At 40.2% G+C, this 25,620-nt stretch overlaps 1 protein-coding gene across 7 annotated transcripts in view; it reads right to left on the bottom strand.

Moving 5' to 3' along the window:
- Window positions 1-25,620, bottom strand: part of LOC111874789 (zinc finger protein 608) — a 187,969-nt gene that overhangs the window by 8,667 nt on the left and 153,682 nt on the right. For all 7 annotated transcript variants that reach the window (XM_033755596.1, XM_023870580.2, XM_023870583.2 and 4 more), the window contains 2 exons: window positions 24,036-24,159; window positions 2,590-2,677 (listed from right to left, as the gene is read on the bottom strand). In XM_033755596.1, the coding sequence (XP_033611487.1) occupies window positions 2,590-2,677; window positions 24,036-24,159 (212 nt within the window). The remainder of the gene's footprint in view (window positions 1-2,589; window positions 2,678-24,035; window positions 24,160-25,620) is intronic.

The following is a 25,620-nucleotide window of genomic DNA, read 5'->3' as shown; positions in this document are numbered from 1 at the left end:
CAGTTTATTAAATTACAATTAGAACTTAGAATCAAAAGTTCTTAAACGTTACTCTTCACTGCAGTCACCAGATATTCACTGAAATATGTGTGACAGTATATTTGCTGATGCGCTGCATTCCTGAGTCACGGCGTGGGTATTTTGTCTTCTATCTTCATTCGTGTTCGTAATAAACTAACTGATTTTACCGACAATTTGGGTCTATCGGTTATTTATTAAACGTGTAAAACTGCTGCAATCGACAGGCATATTTACATATATTCTGTGTTTAAAGCAGCGCGTATAGATATCAATACAGTAGTGTTATTACATGCATGTTATATATGTTAGCGCGACTTGTACATTTTCCACGCTGTTGAGCTGGTTGTGTTGCTGCTTTCTTTATGTGCATAGAGACTGTGTGACCACAGACTATCACTGAATCTGATAAGTAAACATCTAGGCCTCCTAAAAAGGGCACAAGATGTTACGAACAAAACTGTCTTAACTGGAGAACATTTGTCCTTTCATTGAATTATTCACCACAATGTGCACCAGAAAAATGCTTTAAATATGAAACATGTGAAAAGCAGAACACTGAAACATGGGAATTCCCTACAGCCAAGAGATTTGAAATACATTCATTTCATATCCATGCTGCAAGATTAGGATGCTCAACATAATGATGCTCTAGCACTTGATGACTGTAAAGTCTTCAAAAAAGTGCGCGACTTATTATAAGAAGAAATGCTAATGATCTTGGACATAAAAGATAAAATCTCATGTTCCCACAACTCAAATACAAAAACTAGTTGGACACAGACGTTAAAGATCTAATATTCCCACAATTCACAGATGAAACTGGTTAAACATGAAAGATAATTATCTCACATTCAAGCAACTAAGAAAACGGGAAAACTGGATTGATATTTCCGGTTGATGTTTCAGAATATCCAAATGGTGAAATGGCCTCTTTATATATAAGCTACATAAGTAGTGAAGGCTCTCAAAATAAAATAACATTTTCTTCTCCGAACTACTTAAGGGAAATAAATTTACATGTTTTTCTATTCTACAGAGTTGTAGAGATAATATTTTTGGCAAAGTATATTAACAACTCCGAATGACAATTTAAAGATTTTAAGAACGTGGAAAATGAAATTCAACAGGTGACTTGTCCTTTCTCATTTGAAGTTATAAAGGTTCCAGCTAACCATCAGGTGGAAATTAGTGACNTGGGGGGGGGGTGTATGATTTTGAATACAATATAGCAATTTCAAGACTCTGCAAAACTGATGTTAACTGTTTCTGTACCACATAAATTATAACCACGTGTCTTTTAATCAAGTCTGTGCATTGCAAACATGCACGCTTACACCAAATAATAAAAAGCAGTCAGAAGCATGATTTTCACATTAACTTGGCAACTACTCATACTCAGGGGGCACGCGGTAGCGTGCTTGGTTGAGGCACTATGCTATAACCCGGAAGGTCACGAGTTCTAGTCCCGATGAAGTGGTTTCAATTTACCTAATCTTTCCAGTCGCACTATGGCCCTGGGGTTGATTCAGCCTCTAACAGAAATAAGTACCAGGAATTTTCCTGGGGGATAATGGGTGGCCGGCGCATAAGGCTAACAACCTTACCACCATCTGTGAGCAGACTATCTAAATAAAATTTGGAAGCCTCGACGTTTCGCAACCCTATGGACCTTCACGGCCTGTTACAGGGATAGCTTTACCTTTACCACATTTAGAAAAATATCTTCTCTTCCCCCCCCCCCACCCAAGATATTTAAAAATTATTATTTTCACAGAGTCATAACATGACCTCTCTCTGGCCGAGAAAAGCATATGTAAACTCTTATTCGGTCCTTCAATGAAAGGGAGGGACCAACTATTACAGAATCGTCAGCTACTGACAAGCATAAATAAATTAACTACAAACTTACAAATATGAAGTGGCTCCATAATTTGTTTCCTATAAGCCTATTGTCTAATGCAAGAGCCATAGAAGAAGGAAATCATCTTCCCACTGTGACAATTTCAATGGAAAATTCTATATGCAACAGTACTGAGTAACGTACATTACAGACATCTTGTTAACACTCTTTAAACAATTCCACTTATTTCTTCAAGAAAAGAAATACTACATTACCATATCTACACTGTGTGTGTTCACCTGTCCCCCATTTCATTATTTCCCATTACAGTTACAAAGGACATGTCAATGACTGCTCATGAAGCTTCCTGCCCAATGGGCACGCCCTTCAACTCAATATTTTGCCATTATCCAGAATACTTGCAGTGTTGTCTCCATGACCCATATACAAATATATGGCATGGCGTTTCCACAAAGGAAACCACAGTGATGCCATCATTGTGACCATGTTAACATTCAGATTGGAAGCAACACTAACGTCATTTGCTGGTTCATGGTGGTAAACATGATATAAAACAGCAGGTAAACTGACTTTCACATGCAACAAATACACCTCACCATGGAGGAATGCAAATTCATGAAGACAACAATCAGGAAACACCATCTATTATCTGTGTTTGAGAACACACATGTGAGTTTGTCATTCACCCTCCATAAAATCGTTCATACCTTGGTGGAGCCCAGTCATGCCTGGTACAGTCTAGGAGTGTGCCTACATAAGTCTTCCCTCGCCATGTCACATTCACCACCAGGACGCCTGTGGACAATTATTACACCATTAGTATGTGTCACATGGATCAATGTGAAACAAGTTTATAATAAATAGGTCTATCTTCTGGGATATAACACAGCATAGGACAGTGAAAGTGAACGAGCATTTCAGGGGGAAAATGCTACTTCCAAAACTTCGTTTAACTTTCTCTGGACCACACAGCACTACATCCCAGGTGATAATTCTCCTTAATCACAGCTGTGAGAACCTCAAATCCTAAATGTTTATAATGAATACAGAATCATTAATGAGTCTTGTGGCACAGGCACACGTCTCTCGAAGGAAAATTTATTTCTGATGATGGTGTATAACACATAGAGATACTGGGTTTTTGGACAGTCATTTCCCGTGATTGAGGTTAGCTCTTTCTAAGGGACCCAACAGAATAGGTGTTTTCCCTCACCTGAGGATGGAAACAGATCCAGTTTCCGAAACGTCGTGTTTTCAATTATCTTAAAACCAGGACGATGGATAAAGCCCGAAAACCCAATATCTCTACAAAATTCATTTCCTCCCTCAGAACCTTCATCTTTATGATTAGCAGAGTGTCTGTCATTGTGGGCCAGTTATGGAACAATAAGTGACTACAACAAACATGGGAGTTAAAATTATTACCAGTTACAAAACTGTGACTAACCAATGCAGTCACCGGCACTTAGAATGTCTGCGAAGTAAATTATCAGATTATATGCATGATATAGTACACATTAATCACATGGCAAGCACAAGGCAAATTCTGGCAAACAAATTAAAGCTGCTTCAAATCTTATGACTAGGGACCGGATTTTAATGCAAATGCATATTTCTTTCTTGCAACCAGAAAGTATGCTTGTTTGGATATATGTATGAATGACTTCATTTCTTAAATTTTGGACATGGTTTGATGGTGCATATAAATGCATATTTTGCCTGTTTTATGAATAAGCATCATATTTTCGAAGATCTCTATTTATACTGCATATTTCCTTTTTAAAATGTTTATCATACATATTTTTTAATTTTGTGTTCAAATTTTCAGTCATGGTCGTGTGTATACAAGTTTTCTTTTCCGTATGTTGCATATTTGACTCAACATTTCGTCATGGTTCATGTTTCTGACGCAATACCCAGGACGGAACTTCGCCGATCCCTCTACTCCTAACTTGCCTCATCCGCGAATTTGTTATCAATTCCATGAATTTACTATGGCCGAATGGCATTCAGTATGAGCGCATATTGCTCTTTGTGACTGATGCCACAAGTTATACTCGTATGATGAAAGCCGGTACTGCTCATCAAGTTATATTTCCAAATATGACACATTTGACTTGCCTTGCCCATGGGTTGTATCGTGTTGCAGAAACAAATCGTGCAAATTTTCCGCTTCTTGACAAGTTGGTGTCTTCTGTGAAGAAGGTATTTGTTAAAGCGCCATACAGAAAATAAGCCTTTAAGGCAGTCGCACCGAGCGTTCCACTTCCGCCAGAATCAATTTTAGCGCGCTGGGGCACGTGGCTGTGTGCAGCGAGTTATTACACTGAACATTTAGAAACAGTTAGGGATGTCGTGCATACATTTGATCCCAAAAGTGCAGCATCAATTCAAATTGCCCAAGATGTACTAAAAAGCGCAGAACTAGAAACTAATCTTTCCTATATATCTGCTCACATCTCTCATCTTCCATCCGCCATTTCCTCACTGGAGGCAAGCAATAGCAATACTACTTTGTATCAGTCGTTAAGTGTGTTCAAAACCACTGTTTCCAAATTGAATTCAGTTCCTGGAAGAGTTGGTGAAGTAGTAAAGGAAAAAGTACACAGTATTCTTTCAAAAAATCTAGGATATGAACAAATTTGTGAAATTGAAGAAATTTTAGCCGGTAAACATACTGAACTGCCAAGTAAAAAATCACTAACAGTGGAGGAAACAGCTGCTTTTGTACATGCGCCCCCAAGTTCTTGTGAGGTGGAAAGAAGTTTTTCCCGCTCTACGGACATCTTACAAGACAATAGGAGGCGACTAACTATGGAAAACCTAAAACATTTAGTAATTGTGAACTGCAACAGAAGAGAAGTTGAAAGTTTGGAGAGCTAAAGGCGAGTGCCATTGGTTTTTTTAATTTGTAATTAAATATGTTGGCTTTATTGCATGATTTGTATTTAAGTATAGCTTTTTATTGCAAGTGAATCATTCAGTGATTACATAAAATGAACTTAAATATTGATTTGTTGGTCTTAAAATAATGTAAAACCAATTTTAATATTTGGTATAAATTTTATGTGCATATTTTAGTGCATATTTCGGAAGTTTTTCATGCATAAATGCATACATATTTAAGGGATTATTAGGGCATAAAAATCCGGTCCCTACTTATGACCAACAAACAGGAGAAGACAAACTACATACAGGTAAAGTTGTCCCGTTTCTTAACTAATTAAGTACTACGCCCTGAAGGTGCACAGGGTAGTGGATGTATAGATCCACATTTTCTTGACCTCAGCACTAGTTGGTGAGTGCTCAGCTTCACGCCCTGCCCCCCCCTCCCCCCACACACTGGAGAGAAGGCTGGGTGGACTCCAGAACCGGTCTGGACTTCATTAAAAGGAGAAAAATCTTGCTCCCACTGGGACTCAAACTCCGGCCTCTCAGCTGTCCATCCTATAGTCAATCGTGATACCGACTGCATATATACATCCCATTCAGTAACTACAGAGCATATTATAACCTCTCCATCCTCCACATGAAATATCACATTAGAAACGGTTCCCTTTCCAGTCTGAATTATGTGTTTGACAAGGTGAGTGAAGGAAACCTCTACAGACCTATCCGAACATGCTATTTGTAGCACTCATCTAACAAGATAAAATCGCCATTTAAATATACAACAGGTTTAATTCACTAAGGCTCAGGATGCGCAGTGTTACCAGTCACATTCCGGGAGTTACAGTAACTTGTTCAATTCTAATTCCGCCAAACTCTGAATTGCATTTTGCGAAACATCAGCAAGAGAACGCTCTCTATCCATCACTGGACCCAGCTGGCTTTAGAGCCCACCCAGTCCCCTACAGGTCGGTCCTCACAGCATGCAGTTTAGGCAGAGGCACGACTTTACCTTTACCTTGCACGTGTCGCTGACATTTAGCGAAACGTTTTCAAGGCTCATGTGTTCAAGAATTTAATTGCTGAGATTGTCCAAATGGCTTCTAGTGTAAGTACAACTGGAAATGCCTAAGAAGACTGTCAGCTAAGTCCACACACATACAATTTTTCCCCTTGGCACTACAGCCCCAGTGGGCCTACGCCTACCTCCATGAACTTCTCCGTTCACTTCGGTTTTTCTAGATCTTACACATTCGGTAGGTCTCCTTGTGTGGGTGATCAGCTCGTCGCAAGGCCTCTACCTGTACACAGACACAGAAAAACGGACACACACGAACTAAACATCCATCCCCTGACTGGGATTCGAACCTACGATCCCGGTTTCCAAGCGAGCGAAGACAGTACATGCCTTAGACCGCTCGGCTACCGTGACCGGTACACACATAGAATACCAAACTTTAATTTTCCTGTCAAAAATCTCAAACTGAATCACAGCTGACCTGTACGTGGTATGCTGGTAGTCTAACCTCAACCTGTGGCTGGTATTTTAGTGACTGAGCTATGTCACCTATGTGACCTCAGTTTTAAACAGTAACAGAGATGTTATGACACCCTTGTCCCAGCAACTTCCACCGTATCAAGCATTTCCAAATGCATCTCTCAAACAAATGTACACATTCCCGAAATTTCCCTCCCATGCTATGAATGATGCAACTCATTCAAGAACTCCAGCTACTTTGGCTTTGAACTGGTTTGTTTCGGGGGCACGGGGCAGCGTTGTTGGTTGAGACACTGTGCTACAAGTCAGAAGGTAGTGGGTTCGAGTCCCGATGAGGTGAATTTTTCAATTGACCTAATCCTTCCAGCCGCATTATGGACCTGGGGTCGACTCAGCCTCTAACAGGAATGAGTACCAGCAATCTTACTGGGGGTAAAGGGCGGCCGGAGCGTAAGGCTGACAACCTTACCGCCATCTGTGACCCTATGGGCCTCCACAGCCTGTTACAGGGATGGCTTTATCTTTTTACCTTACATTTCACTGGTTTGTGTTTATGCAAGTCTTGTACCAAGTGTATAAGTTATATGTGTCTTTGATTTGTTTCATTCTGGTCCGTCACACTAACAATTACAAAGACAAAAACAGCACCGTCCAGTATGACTATTTAAGCTGTATCATTTGAAAACTCATCCACCCTTACATGTTTCGATCCCTACGGATCATCCTCAGAGGGCATCAATACTTTTTCCGGAAACTACTATTATAATAGGTGTTAAATTATATACATACACATATAATGTATTTCAGACATATGTGTATGTACTCGTATATAATTTAACACCTACTGTAATAGTAGTTTCCGGAAAAAGTATTGATGCCCTCTGACGATGATCCGTAGGGATCGAAACATGTAAGGGTGATGAGTTTTCCACTGATAAAACTTAGATAGTCACACTGGACGGTGTTGTTTTTGTCTTTGTTATATGTGTCTGTCAGCATGTTTTGCCCTTAACACTGAGATTTTGTAATGAAAGATCAATATTAAAGTCAGACAAAATAATATTGCTTCATACTGGTTCAGTGTGACTCATGCTTTACATAAAGCTAAAACTTACATACTTAAAAAGAAGGCTTACGACACAAGAAACAGGTACACAACATAACATATCGAGTTCAATAAGATTTACAATTCCAATTTCATGTAGTTTTTTTCACGGGAGAATGATTAACAAATTATAGAGAAAAACAATTTCCGGCTCCGTGCAGTGCTATCTGCAGTACAGTCACTACTTTGCAACAGCTTATCTGAATATGCAATAATAAATCGCATTCACAGCTACCAGATGAGCTACGAAAAATTGCACTGATGTATTACGATTACTTTAATACATCGAATCTGAATTGTACAGGAAGAGAAGAGTGGAAACGCTGTTGTAAGAACATAACCAGGAATGCAACATCCACTCCAATTATTGTTAAGCACGGGAAAAAAGGTTAGACAATGTATTCTGTTTACTTAGTAAGGGTTATCACACTAACTAACTCATATATTACTAAGTCCCCTCACTGCAGGAGGGTTACTTTAAATACAGGAATGCCGCGCTGACAAGTCCAAGCCGCACGGCAGGGGCACACAGAATCGCCGAGCTGAACAGTCAGCGATATCATTTGAAAACAGCCTGTACAGCTAAGTAAAGCACAAAACATAGAGTGACACCTTCTGTTATAAATTTTTTAGAAATACTAGAGTGCTGTAACTACGTGGCTACAATAAAATCAAATGAAAACATATTTGAGTCATTCGCAACTCCTAAAGAGATTTTACTCGAGTTGCTCCGGTTTTATATCGACGATGGAAGAGGGGTTCCTTCTTCAAAACGCAGACCTAAATATAATTTTCATGCTGACTAAATGAACTACAGTAATGTCCTGACATACAGCCCCCTATACATTTTATTTCTGACGTCAGCTACAGCTTGTGCGTCATAAACAATGGAACAATAAACAGTGACGCAGACAACGGTATAATAGAAAATTTAAAAATGAATCAACCAGTCAAATAAGTTATTTGTGAATAAACGAGATATAGTGTATAAAACAAGGAGCTAAGATAAGAAAAAACAGCATTAACAATATCAGAGACAAGGCATTACCTAAGAACAATTCAGCAGTATCAGGGAACAACAAAACATTACCTAAGAATAATTCAACACAGGTTACTTTGAGTGTGCGCGCGCGATAGCGCACTGTTTCGATAATATAAAATGAGATTAACAAGCAGTAGAAAATTCTACTTAAAAATGGTATCTGACAGCACATACCAATTTTACGAAGGCTGACAATATTTTAATACAACCAAAATATAAAACTGAGTTGACCTGTGCAAATAACGATAAAAATTGAATAAAATTATGTAAGATTTGAGGTTTTCATGGCGGTGACTATGAAGAAAGCAGTCTTCTGGGATTTGGCACCGTGTATATGTGGTGTTAACCGACGTTTCGGAGGAACGTATCGCCTCCATCTTCAGGGGAGAAGGAAAAAAAAGAAAATCGTCAAGCGAAGAGACCGAGAGTTGCGGATTTTCTTATTTTTCCTTCTACCCTGAAGCTGGAGGCGATACGTTCCTCAGAACACATCTACACGGTGCCACATCCCAGAATTCTGCTTTCTTCAAATTAAATTATGTTATAACATTATTTGTAATATGGATCCATAGTGAACATTATTACAATTTAATATTTTATAGCTTTAAAATGTGTATGGCCTGATGATGGTTCCAAATGAGCCGAAACATGTCGCATAATTTTAACATAGTTAATAAACTCTACTGACACAAATGTGGTGATGAGTCGATTACTTATTTGTTGTGCTGGCGGTTTTTTATTTGAAACTTGGAGCTTACAGTATGAATCTCACTGTATTGGCATGAGTTAGAGCTTCACTACAATTAAGTGACGGAAAAAATATCTCACTAAGTACATATTTTTTACAAAAAAAAAAGGTATATGGATGTGTTGCAAATTATTTAACGGTGCTGTATCAATTGCAGTGCTTATGTAGCATAAAACAATATGAGACAAAAGTTATTTTTATAAAACTGAGAGGACTTTGGAGAGAACGTCGGTGTCAAATTTCAAAGCACGATCCTGTATCTGCCTGGAAGGACTGAGGAAACCCACAAAAGATATCAGTCAGGACAGCTGGTATACAGGCCGTGATTCGAACTCGGTATATCCTGCACACATGGCACAAATCTCTCTAGCAAACTTACACATAAGCGAACGACAGTAACACTTTCAGGATTCATTAAATGAACACAGTATTGGTAAAATGATGATGAATAATGTAGAAACTGTACTTTTGGACTTGCATGTAACGCTGATCAATAACAATGTTATTTTCTTGTTTTCTGACATTATCTAATAGATAAGCTGTCAATGTAACTGACAGTCCTTTTAATTAATTTTAAGCATGTAACCTTCCATTTCCAAATAGGCCCATCCAGCAACCGAGTAAAAATAACTCCTGAACTACCCAATGCACATTTGTTTGTTTCTTAAAATTATTTAAATTTGCTAGAGTTAATTTTGGTCCACATTAATTCAATATAGATCTTTTTCTATTGCTAGGGGGGTGGGACTAAGTCCCTTGTACCGTCGCCACTTCTGGCCTATTGTACCAGCCCCAGATGATGGGTGAGGGTGATTGTGGAGCAATTGGTGGAATGAGGATTGGCAGGGGAAACCGAAGTACTCGGAGAAAACCTGCCCCAGCGCCACTTTGTCCACCACAAATCCCACTTTACAAGACCCGGGATAGAACCCGGGCCGCCGCAGTGGGAAGCCAGCAACTAACCGCTTGAGCTATGGCGCGGCCCTAATAGAGATCTTACTTTACATTATGGTCAAATCAAAATATCCGCCCCCCCCCAAATTATTCGTTGCACCAAAATTTGTCCACAATATAAAACATAATCATGCTCTACTACTTTTGCGTAACACTTTCTGATACACTGAACATTAAAGAAAAACAGAACAAATAGTTGTGTACTCGTATATCCAGGTTGGTATCTGCAGTATGATCAACTCGGCAAAACAGATTTGGGTCTGCAGAAAATTAACATGAGACCAACTGGTATTACAAACAACAAAGACCACCATGGGAAATATATCTACTCCCTTGGAGTAATCACAGAGACAGAAGATCATAAACTGTTGATGGTCCATAAAACATTGACTGAAAACTATTAAACAGTCTTCAATGCAGATAAGAGGATGTGTTGGCCCTTCAGAAATCACGCAACAATGCAGCAGAAGATAAGGAGCAGGACGCAACAACATACAATAAAGTATCACGCACCAATTATAAAAAACTGAATTTAACAACGGTTCACATCAACGAAGATTAATATAATATTAGCTCTAAGTTTTCACAAAAATGTTATTATTTGGACATTTTAAATCTTTTGTTCATACACGCAATTCCACAGTTTCCTTTAATTATCTTACATCCACCCGGAAGATGGTCATTTACCAACAAAATATGTCAGGGTTTTAATACCACTTAACCAGGGCGAGAAAATAAATTACATATACCAATGTAGTTATTTCACGTCTTAACATAAAAGTTAACCCTACCAAACTATGTTATAGAACATTTGCATATTCAGATCATCCTGAACACGAAACATTCCGGGCAAAGGTGAGCCCTTTGGAATCTAAGTGTTTACTTGTACAAACTTTACTGTGTTTCAATGAATACATTTAATTAACCCTAATTACTTTCACGAGCATATCCAAATTCAGTAAGTAGACTGCACAATGGTTCCCTTATAACTGCATCACATGCTTTCGAGCATATCCAAATTCAGTAAGCAGACTGCATAATGGTTCCCTTCTAACTGCATCACATGTTTTCGAGCATATCCAAATTCAGTAAGCAGACTGCATAATGGTTCCCTTCTAACTGCATCACATGCTTTCGAGCATATCCAAATTCAGTAGGCAGACTACAGAATGGTTCCCTTCTAACTGCATCACATGCTTTCGTGTAATCTATAAATAGTTTATGAACCATGTCACTGTACTCTCACTTTTCTCGAGTATGTGAAGAATGCAAAAAAAAAAAGTCTGATCAGTAGCCAATCTGTTAAGTCAAAGATCATAACGTTATCTCCAAGAGTTTCGCTAACCTTAAGACAAGGTTATTACACAAAATGTTGTATAAAGATGATTACAAACAAATGTCTCGATAATTACTACAGTTAGTTGTTTATGCTTCTGGTAAATGTGTACAATAACAATCTCACTTTTGTGGCAATTCTTCCTTGTTCCAAATATAATACATGAGTTTCTGGATCTCAGAAAATGTTTCGCTTCCTGCTTGAATATTCTGCGGCTGAAAATTAAATACATGTGAGAACCTGTAACGGAGCACTGCTTAAATGAACCACCGTAATTTCAGCACTGTCCAAATTCATTACATACAGTTTTCTTTTCAAATGAGATTTTTTTTTGCTGAACCAACTGAAGCAGTTATTTTCATGCAGGACGGACATGTTACACTCAGAAATAAATGACGCCATCAGCACAACCAAATGATTTTAATTAAAAATAATTAAACGTGTTTATAAAGTTTAGACCCACAAATTCAGGTGCGACGAAGCTTCGTTTGGTTATTATTGAGAATAAGCAACTTCGGTAAACTTTGCGTGTGTTAAAAAACACTATTTGTTGTTTGGTAATTTCCGCGTGTGTATTCACATGTATACGTGTATACTCATGGCGTCCCTTTTGTGCAGATACCCCGAAATCCATTAAGACCTTGATAAATGTGAACTGGACATAAGTATGCGCGTTATATATCTCTGTAACTTTTGTTCAGAACATTTTTCACTCCGACAGATATCTGTGTTCCACTCAAGAAACGTACGTAGGTCTTCACGTAGAATTCCCCTTATTTCTGTTCCACTTTAAACAAAATCGGTATCTATGGACAAATAACTCCCACTGTAAAATTTATTGAGCATTCCTTTAGCGATTGTCCCCCCCCCCATCGGTATGGGCGGACGAATGGAACAACAAATGTTCTGCAGGGTTGTTAAAAAGCTTAGCTGTAAATCATTAATATTATCCGAATTTCGCCGCAGGCGGGATTGAATTTTTTGTGGACTACAATTTTGCGCGCTCCTAACCTAACGCCAACTTAGCAAGATGGCTGATATCTGCCAGACAGCTAGTAATTGGTGCAATTTACAGCAATAATCACAGCAACCATAACAATCGCCCGAGGAAATTCCAGATTAAACCATAACCCATCCAATTCCAAACCACAAAGCAAAAGGATGCCATGGGCGACGGAAGCGGTGGTCTCTAATGCTTTCAAGTCATCCCCGGTTTGTTCTCTGACAGGAATTATGACGGTCCAATGACATCCAAGCGAATGGGGAAACCACGAGGAATGGACAAACTGGTCGCTTTGTGCAGTAATGAGAGGCAATAGGAGTATGCAGTCCAACACATGTACCACAACTATAAATTACTGTTCAAATTCTGTACCCCGTGGCACGTCTGTCCATACAGAGACTAGCCACGGACTGATGATCGGAGTTCGAGCTTCGACAGGGTTGCCAATATTTGCCTTTATATCCGCGTTCAAACCGGGAACAGCGTCCTAGCAAGGAATGCCCAGGCGCATATACGCGCCGAAACTCAGGCACCTATAAACCCACTCACACACACACACACACCACGAATACTTGGTCTTTACCTCCATTTCCCTGAAAGTCTTCATGGCTTGTTGCAGTTCTAAAGGCTGAGTGACACCGCCCTTCTACGGCAAATGTTCGAAACTGTGAACTAGCAGTTCCCAGTGGCAGTTTCAGAAGCACAATTTAGAAAGAGAGTTTCTATTCTCCTTAACTGGTGGTCTTTTAGGTCACATCATTGTTTCTTCCTTCCTGCCCAGTGTGCCACACACACGCTTCGCTCTAAAATCCGAAAAAGACTACGGGAAAGGCAAAAAATCACTATACGTAACAAAGATATGGATACAGCTTTCTCTCTGCCCGCCTATCTACCAAGAGCATTCATCCCCATTACAATCATCGAAGTCGGTATAACGACTGGCTACGGGCTGGACGGCCGAGGGGTTGGAGTTTGAGTCCAGGCAGAATTTTTATTCCCTTCATGTCATCCAGACCGGTTCTGAGGTTCCTAGGGGGTACGGCGACCGCGGGGTAAAGCTGACCACTCACCTCCAACTAGTGCTGAGGTCAAGAAAATGTGGATCTATACATCCACTCCACCATACGCATTCATGGCATAGTGCTCAATTAGTTAAGCACAGATAATTTCGCATTTTTACTGCACAGTATAGAACCAAGGGTCCTATCAAGGCTCGAGTATGGTCCCAGTTCACGTGGTGACCGTAAGTTGTTCCCCACAAGATAATATAATACAATACACAGTATACAACCCATTTATCTGACCCAAATCACATACCATACTGCACTGATATTTTACTGCACACAATTACAGGGTATATTTATTTGGTTACTTGCTGGTTATTCCTTTTTCTGTTTACACATAATACTTTGAAGCGCAGAGTTCCGGTTGAAAAGCAGAAAGGAAGACGCTTGGAAGAGATAAACGCCGATCGGAGGATATTAAAATTACAGTAATTTACTTACTTACTCATGGAGATGATCCTTTTTGGAGGAGCCGCCAATTCTGCAGCTACTCAAGAATTTTCCAGCATTTTATGGAATCCGAAGGTTCATTGCCGTGTTCACAAGAGCCCTCCACTGGTCCCTATCCTGAGCCAGATCAATCCAATCCATACCATCCTATCTCTCTAAGAAATTACAGTAATGGAGTAGGAAAATGTGAACTGAACTCATTTGGCTCAGCGCAGGAAACAGTGGTGGGTGGTGCGAACATGGTAATGAAACTTTACGTTCTAAGAGAGGCGGGGAATTTGACTAATCACAAGAATTTCTTGACTATCTGAGCAAATTATTAGTTTCTCAAGAAGGATCAAGGCCCATGAAGTTAGTCACTTATTTCGTTGGCCAGGGTTAACTCTTTCCCACTTGGAATAAATAACTACCAACATACGAACAAGATATTATGGACTGAAAATAATCAATATATTCCATTCATTAAATGTACGAACCTCATGAATATAAAAGAAAACTTCCACATCTATCATTTTAATAGACTTAATAAATTGATAGAAGAGCAAAAACTCACAAAGAAGGGTGATAATCAGAACAGTATGTTCGACATCATAACAAAACATCAGTACACGCCCACACAAACGTCATGAGGCACAAGGGGCATAAATACGCGACTGTGATTAAAACAGTATAACAATATGGCGTGGCCCGAACAACATGACGACAATAACGGTATGATGAAATAACAAACGCTCAGATTAAATAAAATTGGTATTACTGAAATACTACATTATTCCCATAATACATTTGCAGAGTCCTGTTCATCAAACAATGGAACCACGGCGTGGCACACTCAACTTCCTTTGAAGAGATGCAGTATAAAGAACACGAATTTTAACAAAGTTTTTTAAACCATGCTTGTAAATAAACTAATTATAATAATTTATAAATATTTTTATGTATTCACGGACATCGCTGTAGTTGTTAAAGGCTAATATTTTATATTCATTTCATTGTGATGATATTGTATGTATGTATTGATATTGACCAATCACATTGTAATAGTAGTTTCCGCATGTATTGATATATCCTTCTGAAGGTGGTCTCTCAGACCGAAACATGTCAAGGATGAAAGATTAAATAGGAGAGAGAGAAAACATTTATCAATCACACTGGACGGAGTTCATAACCTTCTATAATAGACCTATGGAGTCAGATATTGTGTTCTGTGATTAATGATACAGAAACTGTTTATAAAGTTCTCTGCATAATCAAAGATGAATTTTATGGTATATGCTAATTTTGTACAAGAAGATTCTTTCATACAACAAATTTATCTTTTATCACAGATAGAAATCTACTGTTGCAGATCTAGTCACACTGCATATTTTGTTAAATATTCACCGTAAATTATTTAAAATATTAGTGGTACATATCAAAGAGATCTATACTTTATGGTCTCTAACAATTTTTTTGTAAACTGTATCATAGTTTGAGTACATCAACAAAGCCGGGTTTCTGTTTCATGTACTACCCAAATTTGATTGACGATTCTTTGTATCATCCTCCAATTAAAATCCCTTCGGTAGTTCTGGAGATGAAACATGCAGTCATACACGAACTGACATTATTCAGAACACGAGAAGCAACTATGAATATTATAAACATGACCTATTCACCCTGTTTTGGCATGTCAGCAACTTAGTGATGTCAAAAGGAATAGGGAGGGATCACAGATGGCCTATAGGTCTATAAGTTTTTCGATCTGTTGAATAATTAATGAGCTGATATTAAAAGATCGGAACTCCAAATAAACAGCCTTAATGGGGGCTCTTTAAATACAATGCTCAAACGTTCTTAGTCCACTTCTGAACAAAGTTTTCTAGAACTACAATTTTAGTTCATTAATTATTACTTCTAATTTTACCATTCGCTTCATCATATATGTTACATGATCCCACCCTACATGGATTTTGTGACGTCTTAAAAATTGCTGAGTGAAGAGTTAGTATATATCGCACATTATACAGCAATCATCGCGACATAGCATCCAGTAGCTAGACAAGCAGGGATCGGAAAATACGGTCAGCTGTCTGCCTTCAGTGACGTAAACAAGCAGCCAGACAATAATGACGGGAAATTCAGTATAGTAGATAAAACAAGTATTGTATTAAAACACTCGTCACTGGCAGCGCATTTCTGGGTTATGAAGAATTATGCAGTGCACTTGTTATCTATATAACGTGTCGTCATACGAACTTTGGAGGTCAAGTCACAATTTGTCTGTTACCATGCCCGTATCACAACATTTGAAAGTCACATTGTTAGTTTTTCTTCAAAAATGTTCAAAAATAGTTGCATGTATTTTAAATAACACTACAGAAAACAGAACCTACGTCAAGCGAGACCCCTGTACTCACACAAATACACTGTGTTACTGATCAGAAAACGTTCAAAAGCATTAAAATGAATCATAAGATAACATGATGAAACGATGAGAAATGAAACCATATAAAACAAGTGAGTCTCTTGTGAATGCCATAATAAATACTTTGAGTTTCAAAATGGTGGAGGAATTTGCCCACATGCCTAACTATTAGCCTGAAGGTTAAGCTCCAAAATGGGAAGGTATACAGTGACGTCCAGTGACATGGCCCTCATATAGAATTTTAAGATCTGTTTAATATTGGGGAGGATGGTCAAACATTCCTAGCTTATTAACTAACAATGTGAATGACTGTGTCCTTTCATATGTAACAAATCACTGAATTTAGAATAACATTAATGAAACTCTTCATTACAAATTCAATTCTAAACGATTTGCACTTGTGGCTGCAAGAAATATTTCCATCCTGACGAACAAAAACCACATGATAAAGTCACGACTAAACAGCATTCCTGCGTCAGATTCAGGTCTCAGATGAGAATCTCAGCCATGACGACAGCTAACCTAATATCCTTCGCGGTATTACTGAACACCCCACCCCCAAGAAAACTTCTGATGCTGTACCACAATAGTTTGAATTCATTACCCATAACATCTTACTATGCGAAGTGAGCTTAAATAATTCAAGAATAAGTAACATACAAAACTGAAACTTGTTCATAAGAGCAGGAATTATATAAGTTGTATCGTCGGCCCAAATCTTAGCCTATCGGAGTTCGAGTCCCGATAGGGTCAAGAATTTTCTCTTCTCCACGTGGTCCAGACCGACTTTGGGCCCACCTAGCCTCCTATCCAATGGGTACCGGGGGCTCTTTCCCTGCGGTAAAGCGACCGGGGAGTGAAGCTGACCACTCGCCTCCAGCTAGTGCTGAGGTCAAGAAAATGTGGATCTATATACATCCACCCCCCCATATGCCTTCCCAATGCGAAAATCCTATGTGGCATATAAGCGTACAGAGTGATAGCCAATATTAGTGTGGTTGGTCTATATAAACTTACGCAGTGCTGTGTATACGAGGGTTGGAACTTAAAGAGTGGCAGCTATTTACATTTACAACTGATACAAAATGGATGCATGTTTCGAATTTTACTGTCCTTCAGTGTAGTCACCAGCATTGTGTACAGCCCGTTGCCAGCGATGTGGAAGTCGTAGGATACCTTTAGCAGCGCCTGATGTGTTGATAGTTCGAATGGAGCGGTCTACTGCCTGAAGAACCTCTGGAACAGTTCTGAAGCGAATGCCACGAAGTGGTTCCTTCATCTTAGGAATCAAGTCGAAGTCTCAAGGGCTTAAGTCCGGGGAGTATGGTGGATGGTACAGCACTTCCCAGCCCCATCGATCGAACAAATCAGCCACAGCTTGCCATTTCTGCACTTCCGTCAAATCATGCGGAACCCATCGTGATGTAATTTTTCTCATGCCCGGACGTTCCTTCAGAATGTGAAGCGTAGTCATATGCGCTAATCCTGTCTCTCGGGCCAGCTCACGAATCGTATGGCGTCGATCACTCTCCAGTAACGCCGAAAGGGCATACACTTCTTCACTGACACTACGACGACCTGGCCGACGCATGTCTGCCACATTTTGGCGTCCCTCGTTGAAGGTTTTTATTTATACCCACTTTCCCCACGGTTCTGTAAGGCAATGCAGATTCCCCGCAAGCCTCTTGACGACCTTGATGACACTGTCGTGGTGTACGGCCTCTGGCACATTCAATCTTTATCCAACTCCGTTGTTCCTGCTTCAAAAACATCGTGACAACACTACATTAGACCGCCAGCTAAAACGAGGCTATGTTCTTCTCGTCACTGCGCATGCGCGTGATGTGGGAAGGGAGAGTCCATCTGCTCTGAGGTAAGGTAGGTATGTAACTAACGTATGGTATAAGCGACATTATTTGGTTCCGTTGCATGGCATCCTTACAGCAGTGTTGCCACTATTAAACTTCCAACCCTCGTACAAGAATTTGTGAGTTAAAGAGTCCTGTACATTTAAGTGGTATGTAAGTATATACTCATAACTGGCCAAGATAATGTATGCTGATGCAAACCAAAATAATTCTTTCACCCCTTGATTGCCAGCAAAACAGCTATATGCTCAATTCTAATTTTTGCAAGTAAGCATTCAGGAAGGTCCAGAGTTAACTTAACGATTTAAAGTGCAGAGCTCATCTGAATAACACAGTCTGTTCCTACTGCCCCTTTTAGTCTGCCCTCTCTCTCTCTCTCTCTCTCTCTCTCTCTCTCTCTCTCTCTAATGTCGGAGAAAACTTCGTTATGTAAGAGCCACCATCAGGCAAACAATTCAAAATTAGAATGAGACTCTTAATGGGCAAGAAACAAAAACATAAGCGCCGAGTGCTTACTGGGGAAAAGTTAGATGACCTAGGGACCAGGCTCGAACACGCCTAGAAAATCACTGGAACGTCTAGCTCAAGAGACTGGAGTATCAAAGTCCAGTACAAGAACGGCAACAACTGCTGAACCATAAACCCCATACAACAACACTAATCCACGCCTTGCAGCCGCGCGATCCAGCTAACAGGGTTCATTTTTGTAGTTGGTTTCTACAGTCTGTCGTCGAAGGTGAAATCGATCCGCAATTGAAATTCTTTTCTGATGAAGCGTGGTTTTTTTACTTGCACGGATACATACATACGCAAAATAATCGCTACTGAGTTCACAGAATCACATCTAACACATGAAGTCCCGCTCCATCCAGTAGAAGTTGGTGTCTGGTGTGCTGTAAGTGCAAGGAGAATTGCTGTACCTGTGTTTTTAAGAAAACAATTAATTGCGAAGGATATGTACAGGTCATTCTTGAGCAATTCTTTCCGGAGTTAACAGAAGAAGAAAGACTCTACGGCTGGTTTCCGCAAGACTCAGCTACTGCCCCCCCCCCACTTCACGTATGTGCTTTACAACAATAACTTCTGAGCGAAAGAAATGCTAAGAGAAAATACTCGTTGGGAAATACCCCTGCAGAACAGCTTCAGAGGTAAACCAGACCTCTTCCGCCGGTGCGAGGATGTCCACGTGCAGAGGGACAGAATTTTCAACACCTTGTGTGACCTGTGAATTGTAACTACTTCATTCCGAAAGTTATCGGCCAACAGGCATACTGATTCATCAGCAAAATTCGCATGCGTCTTCCAGCCGGCGGTGCACCGGTCGCCATGAAGCGCAGCGCCGTGAACCGGTCAACAAAGGTAAGAACTTCCCTGTAATTACATACTTTACTGGATGCTAAAAGTTCAGGGGTTTAGAATACTTCTGAATTCTTTTATACACAAATTTTGTCCGACTGTGAGTGTCTGCGTCAGGCTACTTCTATGCAGAAACAAAAGAAATTAGATGACGGTCGATAAACGGCTTGCGCTCAAATGAAACACGATAATTCTGCGTGTTTACTCACAAAGAGCAGATAATGGGTTTACCTTCAGCACACCCATGAAAATGAGGTATCAGTTAATTTACTCTGTGTGCTGAATTTTAAAAAGTGAAATATTGTTAATTTTAAGTTAATATGAAGTTACATAACAAATTTTGGAACACAAGTTATGAAGAATTAAAGCTGTTTACTACAGTCTACTTTCTCAAGGTATAATCGTACTTCTCAGGGGTAAGCAATTAAATCGGCCACATTTATAGCTCTTACATTTTCACACAACAGAAAGGTGATACTAAGAAATCGCCATGCTGCTCAGAAATGTCACATAATAAAGTATGACTTCACAACAGACAAGAACATCTGAGCGACCGATGTTCAAAAGAAATTGGTCATTCACAAAATAAGGAGGTCGTACCGAAAGTCATGAGCAACCCTTTTTTGCATGCAGCCTGGGAACAGCAGACGAAAGAGAGTACTGTGGTAGGTGGAACCAGCTGTTCTGTTAACCTTGAGTGTCTTGTGACGTCAATAGCTTGCATCACGTGACCAGTATCACTCCTAACAAAATGGCCGACAACCATATGTCGTTTCGCCAGCGTGCTGTCATCGAATTTCTTGTGAAAGAGGAAATCCCTGCTGCAGAAATTCACCAGAGACTTCAGCGTGCTTATGGAAGTGTGTGCATGGGTGCGAGAAGTGTTCGAAGATGGGTGAAACGTTTTAAAGACGGGAACACAAGCATCGAAGATGAGCCTCGGAGCGGTCGTCCTCGAACAGCCTCAAGTGAACGCAACAAGGAAACAGTGGATGAGATCGCTGAAGATGACAGGCGTGTGACTGTGGACACAATAGCCCGAAAACTTGGAATAGGGCACAGTGCAGTACAGGAGATGATTGAAAGCTTGGTCTATAGGAAAGTTTGTGCTCGTTGGGTCCCGCGGTTATTGTCCGAAGGCCACAAAGGTCAGCGAAAAGCGATCACCTCAGAACTGCTGCAAAGATATCGACACGAAGGCGATGATTTTTTGCTCTGTATTGTGACAGGTGACGAAAATTGGTTTCACCATTTCGAGCCTGAAACGAAACGGCAGAGTATGGAATGGCACCATTTACATTCTCCATCAAAAAAGAAGGCAAAGACAGTGCCATCAGCTGCGAAGGTGATGGGCACAGTCTTATTGGATGCAGAGGGGTTTATTCTGGCCGAATTCCTGGAACCTGGGCAAACCATCAATGCTGCTCCTTATGTCCAGACGCTACACAAGCTCCGTCGTGCATTACGCGATAAACGTACGGGACGAAACATCATCATTCTGCATGACAATGCTCGCCCCCAAGCCGCTCGTCTCACATTGGAAGTAACTGCAAAGATGGGGTGGGAAGTTCTTCCACACCCCTCCTATAGCACTGATCTGGCACCCTCCGACTACCATCTTTTCCGGTCTGTGAAGGATCAGCTGCGTGGACGTTTTGAGACAAGGGAGGCAATTCAGAAAGCAGTGCGTCAGTGTCTTCGGATGGCTGGAACGGAATTTTCAAACTCCCAGAACGCTGGGAGAAATGTGTACAAAGAAGTGGTGATTATGTGGGAAAATAAAGAAAGGTCTGTAGAGTGAGGTGTTGTATTTGGTTTGTCAATAATAAAGCATGTTACTTTACAAAAAATTGTTGCTCGTGACTTTCAGTACGAGTATTTTAGATAAAATACTCGTATGTTTTATAACCCCTTCTGCTGTGACTTACTGTTCCGCGTAACACATTTATAAAAGTGTCTGTTATAGGACACTGTAAAGAAATGTTACTGGACTTATTTCTTGAAGCTGTGGTTAAAGCGTGCTTCATTCACAGTTTCTGTGGAGCGAATATAAGATGGAAAACGCATAATTATAATTTACTTAAAACATTCTAGACTGACTTTCGATTTGCCGCAAGAAAGAGACACTGTAGGAACTGCTCAGCTAAAAGGATTATTTAATAATTAAAAGAACAAAAAGAGCAGTACAACTGCTTTGCAGGAGGACTGGTCTACTTGCTCTTTCTCACCCTATCAATGAGAGTATTAAATTATTTACTACTGAGCATGCTTCCCGTTTAATATCGAATTATTTATCTCACTATTTTTCTATCTAAATTAATTAAACCAAACTACATAACTACTCGCCGGTCACGGTAGCCGAGCGGTCTAAGGCATGTACTGTCTTCGCTCGCTTGGAAACCGGGATCGTGGGTTCGAATCCCACTCAAGGCATGGATGTTTAGTTTGTGTGTGCGCGTTTTTCTGTGTTTGTGTACAGGTAAAGGCCTTGCGATGAGCTGCTCACCCGCCCAAGGAGTCCCTACCGAATGCGTAAGATCTAGAAAAACCGAAGTGAACGGAGAAGTGCATGGAGGTAGGCCTAGGCCCACTGGGGCTGTAGTGCCAAAGAAAAAACAACGTAACTACTCTTGACAAAACATGTTCACCTTATGTTCTATGTATAACTGCAGTTGCTAGCACAAATTCTCTGAAGTCAGTTTTGTGACAGGACAAGCCTTGTTCCACCCCTGGGTTTGCCTTTCTGAGGTGGAAGTGACCTGGATCGTGTCTGGCATCAATCCAGAGTTCACAAGGGCATGCATATCTAAGTTGTGATAGGAATGGAAGACTGACACAGGTATCTGGTCTGTCTATGTTCATTAAGTCATTTTGGGGAGAATGGGCGAGATATCTTATTTTCTTTTCTTTACCCAGAGGATGGAAGCAGAATTCTTGAGATTTAGCAGAAATGTGACATCCTGTTTTCCACAAAAACACGACGCGGTTGAGGCTCACTCTACCACATATCAGTAGCTGCTGAAAAAGTTGGTTAAGCCCTGAGCAAAATCCTGCATATAAAGTAACCAATGAAATTCATACAGTCCTTGGCAGGAAGTAAGTGCTGAGAAGCCAGCCAATGAAATGCTCTGAATTCCATTCAACTCCTGACTAGAAGCCAGCTAAGAATATTAAATTTTCTGGCAGAAAGGCAACATGTCATCTTGGATCAACTGACAGATGTTTACCATTGATAATCTTGCTGAAGCAGCTGTCAAAAGAGTAACTTTAGAACTTCTTTATCTTTCTTTAATCAGTCTTCTAAGAGCAGCCTCTTATATTCTGTGCAACATATCATAATCTAACTCTTCTAAATTAATGCCAAAATAACACCCTTGAAAGCAAACATTTACCTACTGTGTGTACCTAGTGATGTTGCTATATGTACTGTATGTATAAACTTCTATCACAATAATAAGTGACTCTAACTTCAGTGTATTGTATGAATTATGTGTTTCCTAGCTTTTCTATCTCCCAAGGTTCATGTAATATTCCAGCCTACAGAATCTGAGATGTTTCATGCTGCCTACCCAACCCACCAAGGTACTCAGTTTGACTTTGTGGTGCCTGAACTGTGGCGTGTGTAGGGCTACAAGTGAACTGCAAAATACAAAAATGTCCTACAAGCAACAAAGAACACCATGAATATCATAACATAAACCAGTTTAATTATGTCCCGCCCCCCACAACTAATACTGCCAGATTATTTTAAAGTTTGTGAGACACCTGTGGTGGTTTTGTACATGTGCATATAAGACATCACAGCAGAGGGCGAATGCTGGTAATAGCAGCAGAACACGAATCAACTGTCTGCCTGAGATAGAAACTGAGTGAGTGATGCGCCACTAAACACACAACAGACCAGCTTACATTTCTGCGAACTCATTTGTTTCATGGATTGACATAGAATTAATAGTGCTGAAGAATAACATGTTATGGGGTTCCCTAAACAAGACAGGGATGAAAAACCATCGAAAGAATTAATAAATTATGCAGTTTTCAGTTGGGACACTGAACCATATTATTTTCATTCTCATTCAGACACTGTAATTCAAGATACTCGTATTTATTAAGTTATTGAAATTCTTTGAACTGTTATGGAGGCAGTATTGTTTCCGCCTTGTATTATTCAAAGACGGTAGAGGAAGAGACTGAAAATGATGCGCTGAAAATGCACAGGACAGTATGAAGGAAGAGACAGAAGGTGGGGAAGAACATTAAAAAATGAAGAAAGGAAACAGAAAAGGATGTGGAGGAGAATGAGATTAAGGAGGAGGAGGAGGAGGAGGAGGAGGAGGCTTAGTCTGGCCAGGCTAGTCACATGAAAATACCTCTTCAATGTAGAGTGAGAGCATGGGAAGAGCAAACTAACAACCGCTAGAGGTCTCACTCACCGCCCTCAGTCTCATGCCATACAATGCCTTCCAGAGTAACACTGGTGCCAGGCTCGCAGGGCCCCAGACAGTCAGGCTCCGTGATGGTTCCAACGCTCGTCCCGACGCACACATCCAACATGTCCTGCAACAATTGCACACACGCGTTTAATATGCTACAAGTGCGCCAAGTTAACATCACACCTCCTTCAAGGCGGCGTGTTCTTAAAGTCATTCCACGCCTGTAGTTCATCTCAATTCAAAAGACAAATCTCGTATTAACCAGGTAGTTCCATTTAATCGATAATCGAGTTCGTTTAATTCGTGGACAGTTACTTTATGCCCCTTCTGCACACACTCCTGAAACACTAAATACACAGCCTTGTGTGGCATGTACAAGGACAATCAAAACATGAAGCACAATGTCAGGAGAATTAGCTGCATTCTCGCTATCTTCGTGCTGCAGCAGCCACGTGACAATAGTGTACTACAAGTGCTGAAAGAACTCGTCGTCAATCAACTGAGCTTGAAGTTCTCACCAACTCTACATGAGATATCCTAATCTGACACATCTCTCATATTAAGAAGCTGAAAATATGTCACTACCAATGTTTCCATCACGAGGGATGAAACGCTTTCTAACCGGCTGTCACTCCTACATCCATACAAGGCAATATCAAACAAACAAGGCTTCTCGTTTGCATATAAGTACTCAGTAACAGTTCAGCAAGACCAAAGACTAATCGCACAATCAGTACAATATTCTGCTTGAACGCAAGAAATGAGAATATGTACCAAGATTCCTTAATGTCAAGTTCTGAAATTCATTCGGCACTAAATTATTCTATCATATACACAAATATACGTCTAAAAATCAATGGTGGCATTGTGGCGTATTTGCCCCATGTAGAAACTGTTGAGCCATAGAAACAGCAGCTGCTAAGTAATACACGCGAGCAACAATAGAATGCAACCCGTCTCTAGGTAACGGCTCGGTAAACTCGTTCCAACAAGCAACAATGGAAACTGCATCTGTCGACGAATGTTATAGCTCGTTGATAGGCAGCAGTGAGCGCGCCATCGAATTAGTTGGGCAGTGATCACGTGACTTGTTTTCTGTGCGGTCTGCGCCACGTAACGGTAGAACTGCTTTCTATGTGGTCCATGCCGCTGCTATATAACGAGATTCCCAGAATACCTTGCGGCAGTAGAAGGTAGAAGTAGTTGAAAGTATGGATTAGCACAGAGGACAGTGTGATTTTATACGAAATGGCAAGAACACTTCATAATGGTTTGAAGTGCTAGTTTCTGTGTTGAAATCCGTTGCCAGGAGACGACTAGTGAAGACGAAGAATCCTAGTTCGCGTGCAACGGTGAACTGAAAGTGTGTGGACAGCGTTGTAACTGAGTGTGATTAAGAGAACTTCTAACCGAAGTGCTAATAAATCCGATTAAGAAACCGTTATTTTCGTCACGCGTACCCCCCTACACGTGACTATTTATTAAAGGGGCTTTAATGGCTGGATCTGAAAGTGGGAAATACATATGCAAGCAATCTGCTATCACGGATCCGAAGAAGCAACTATATTTCGGAGTCCCAAAAAAT

The sequence above is a fragment of the Cryptotermes secundus genome, unplaced genomic scaffold (genome assembly GCF_002891405.2).
Source record: "Cryptotermes secundus unplaced genomic scaffold, Csec_1.0 scaffold1035, whole genome shotgun sequence".
In the NCBI taxonomy this organism is placed as follows: domain Eukaryota; kingdom Metazoa; phylum Arthropoda; class Insecta; order Blattodea; family Kalotermitidae; genus Cryptotermes; species Cryptotermes secundus.
This window is presented reverse-complemented; position numbering and strand designations above follow the sequence as displayed.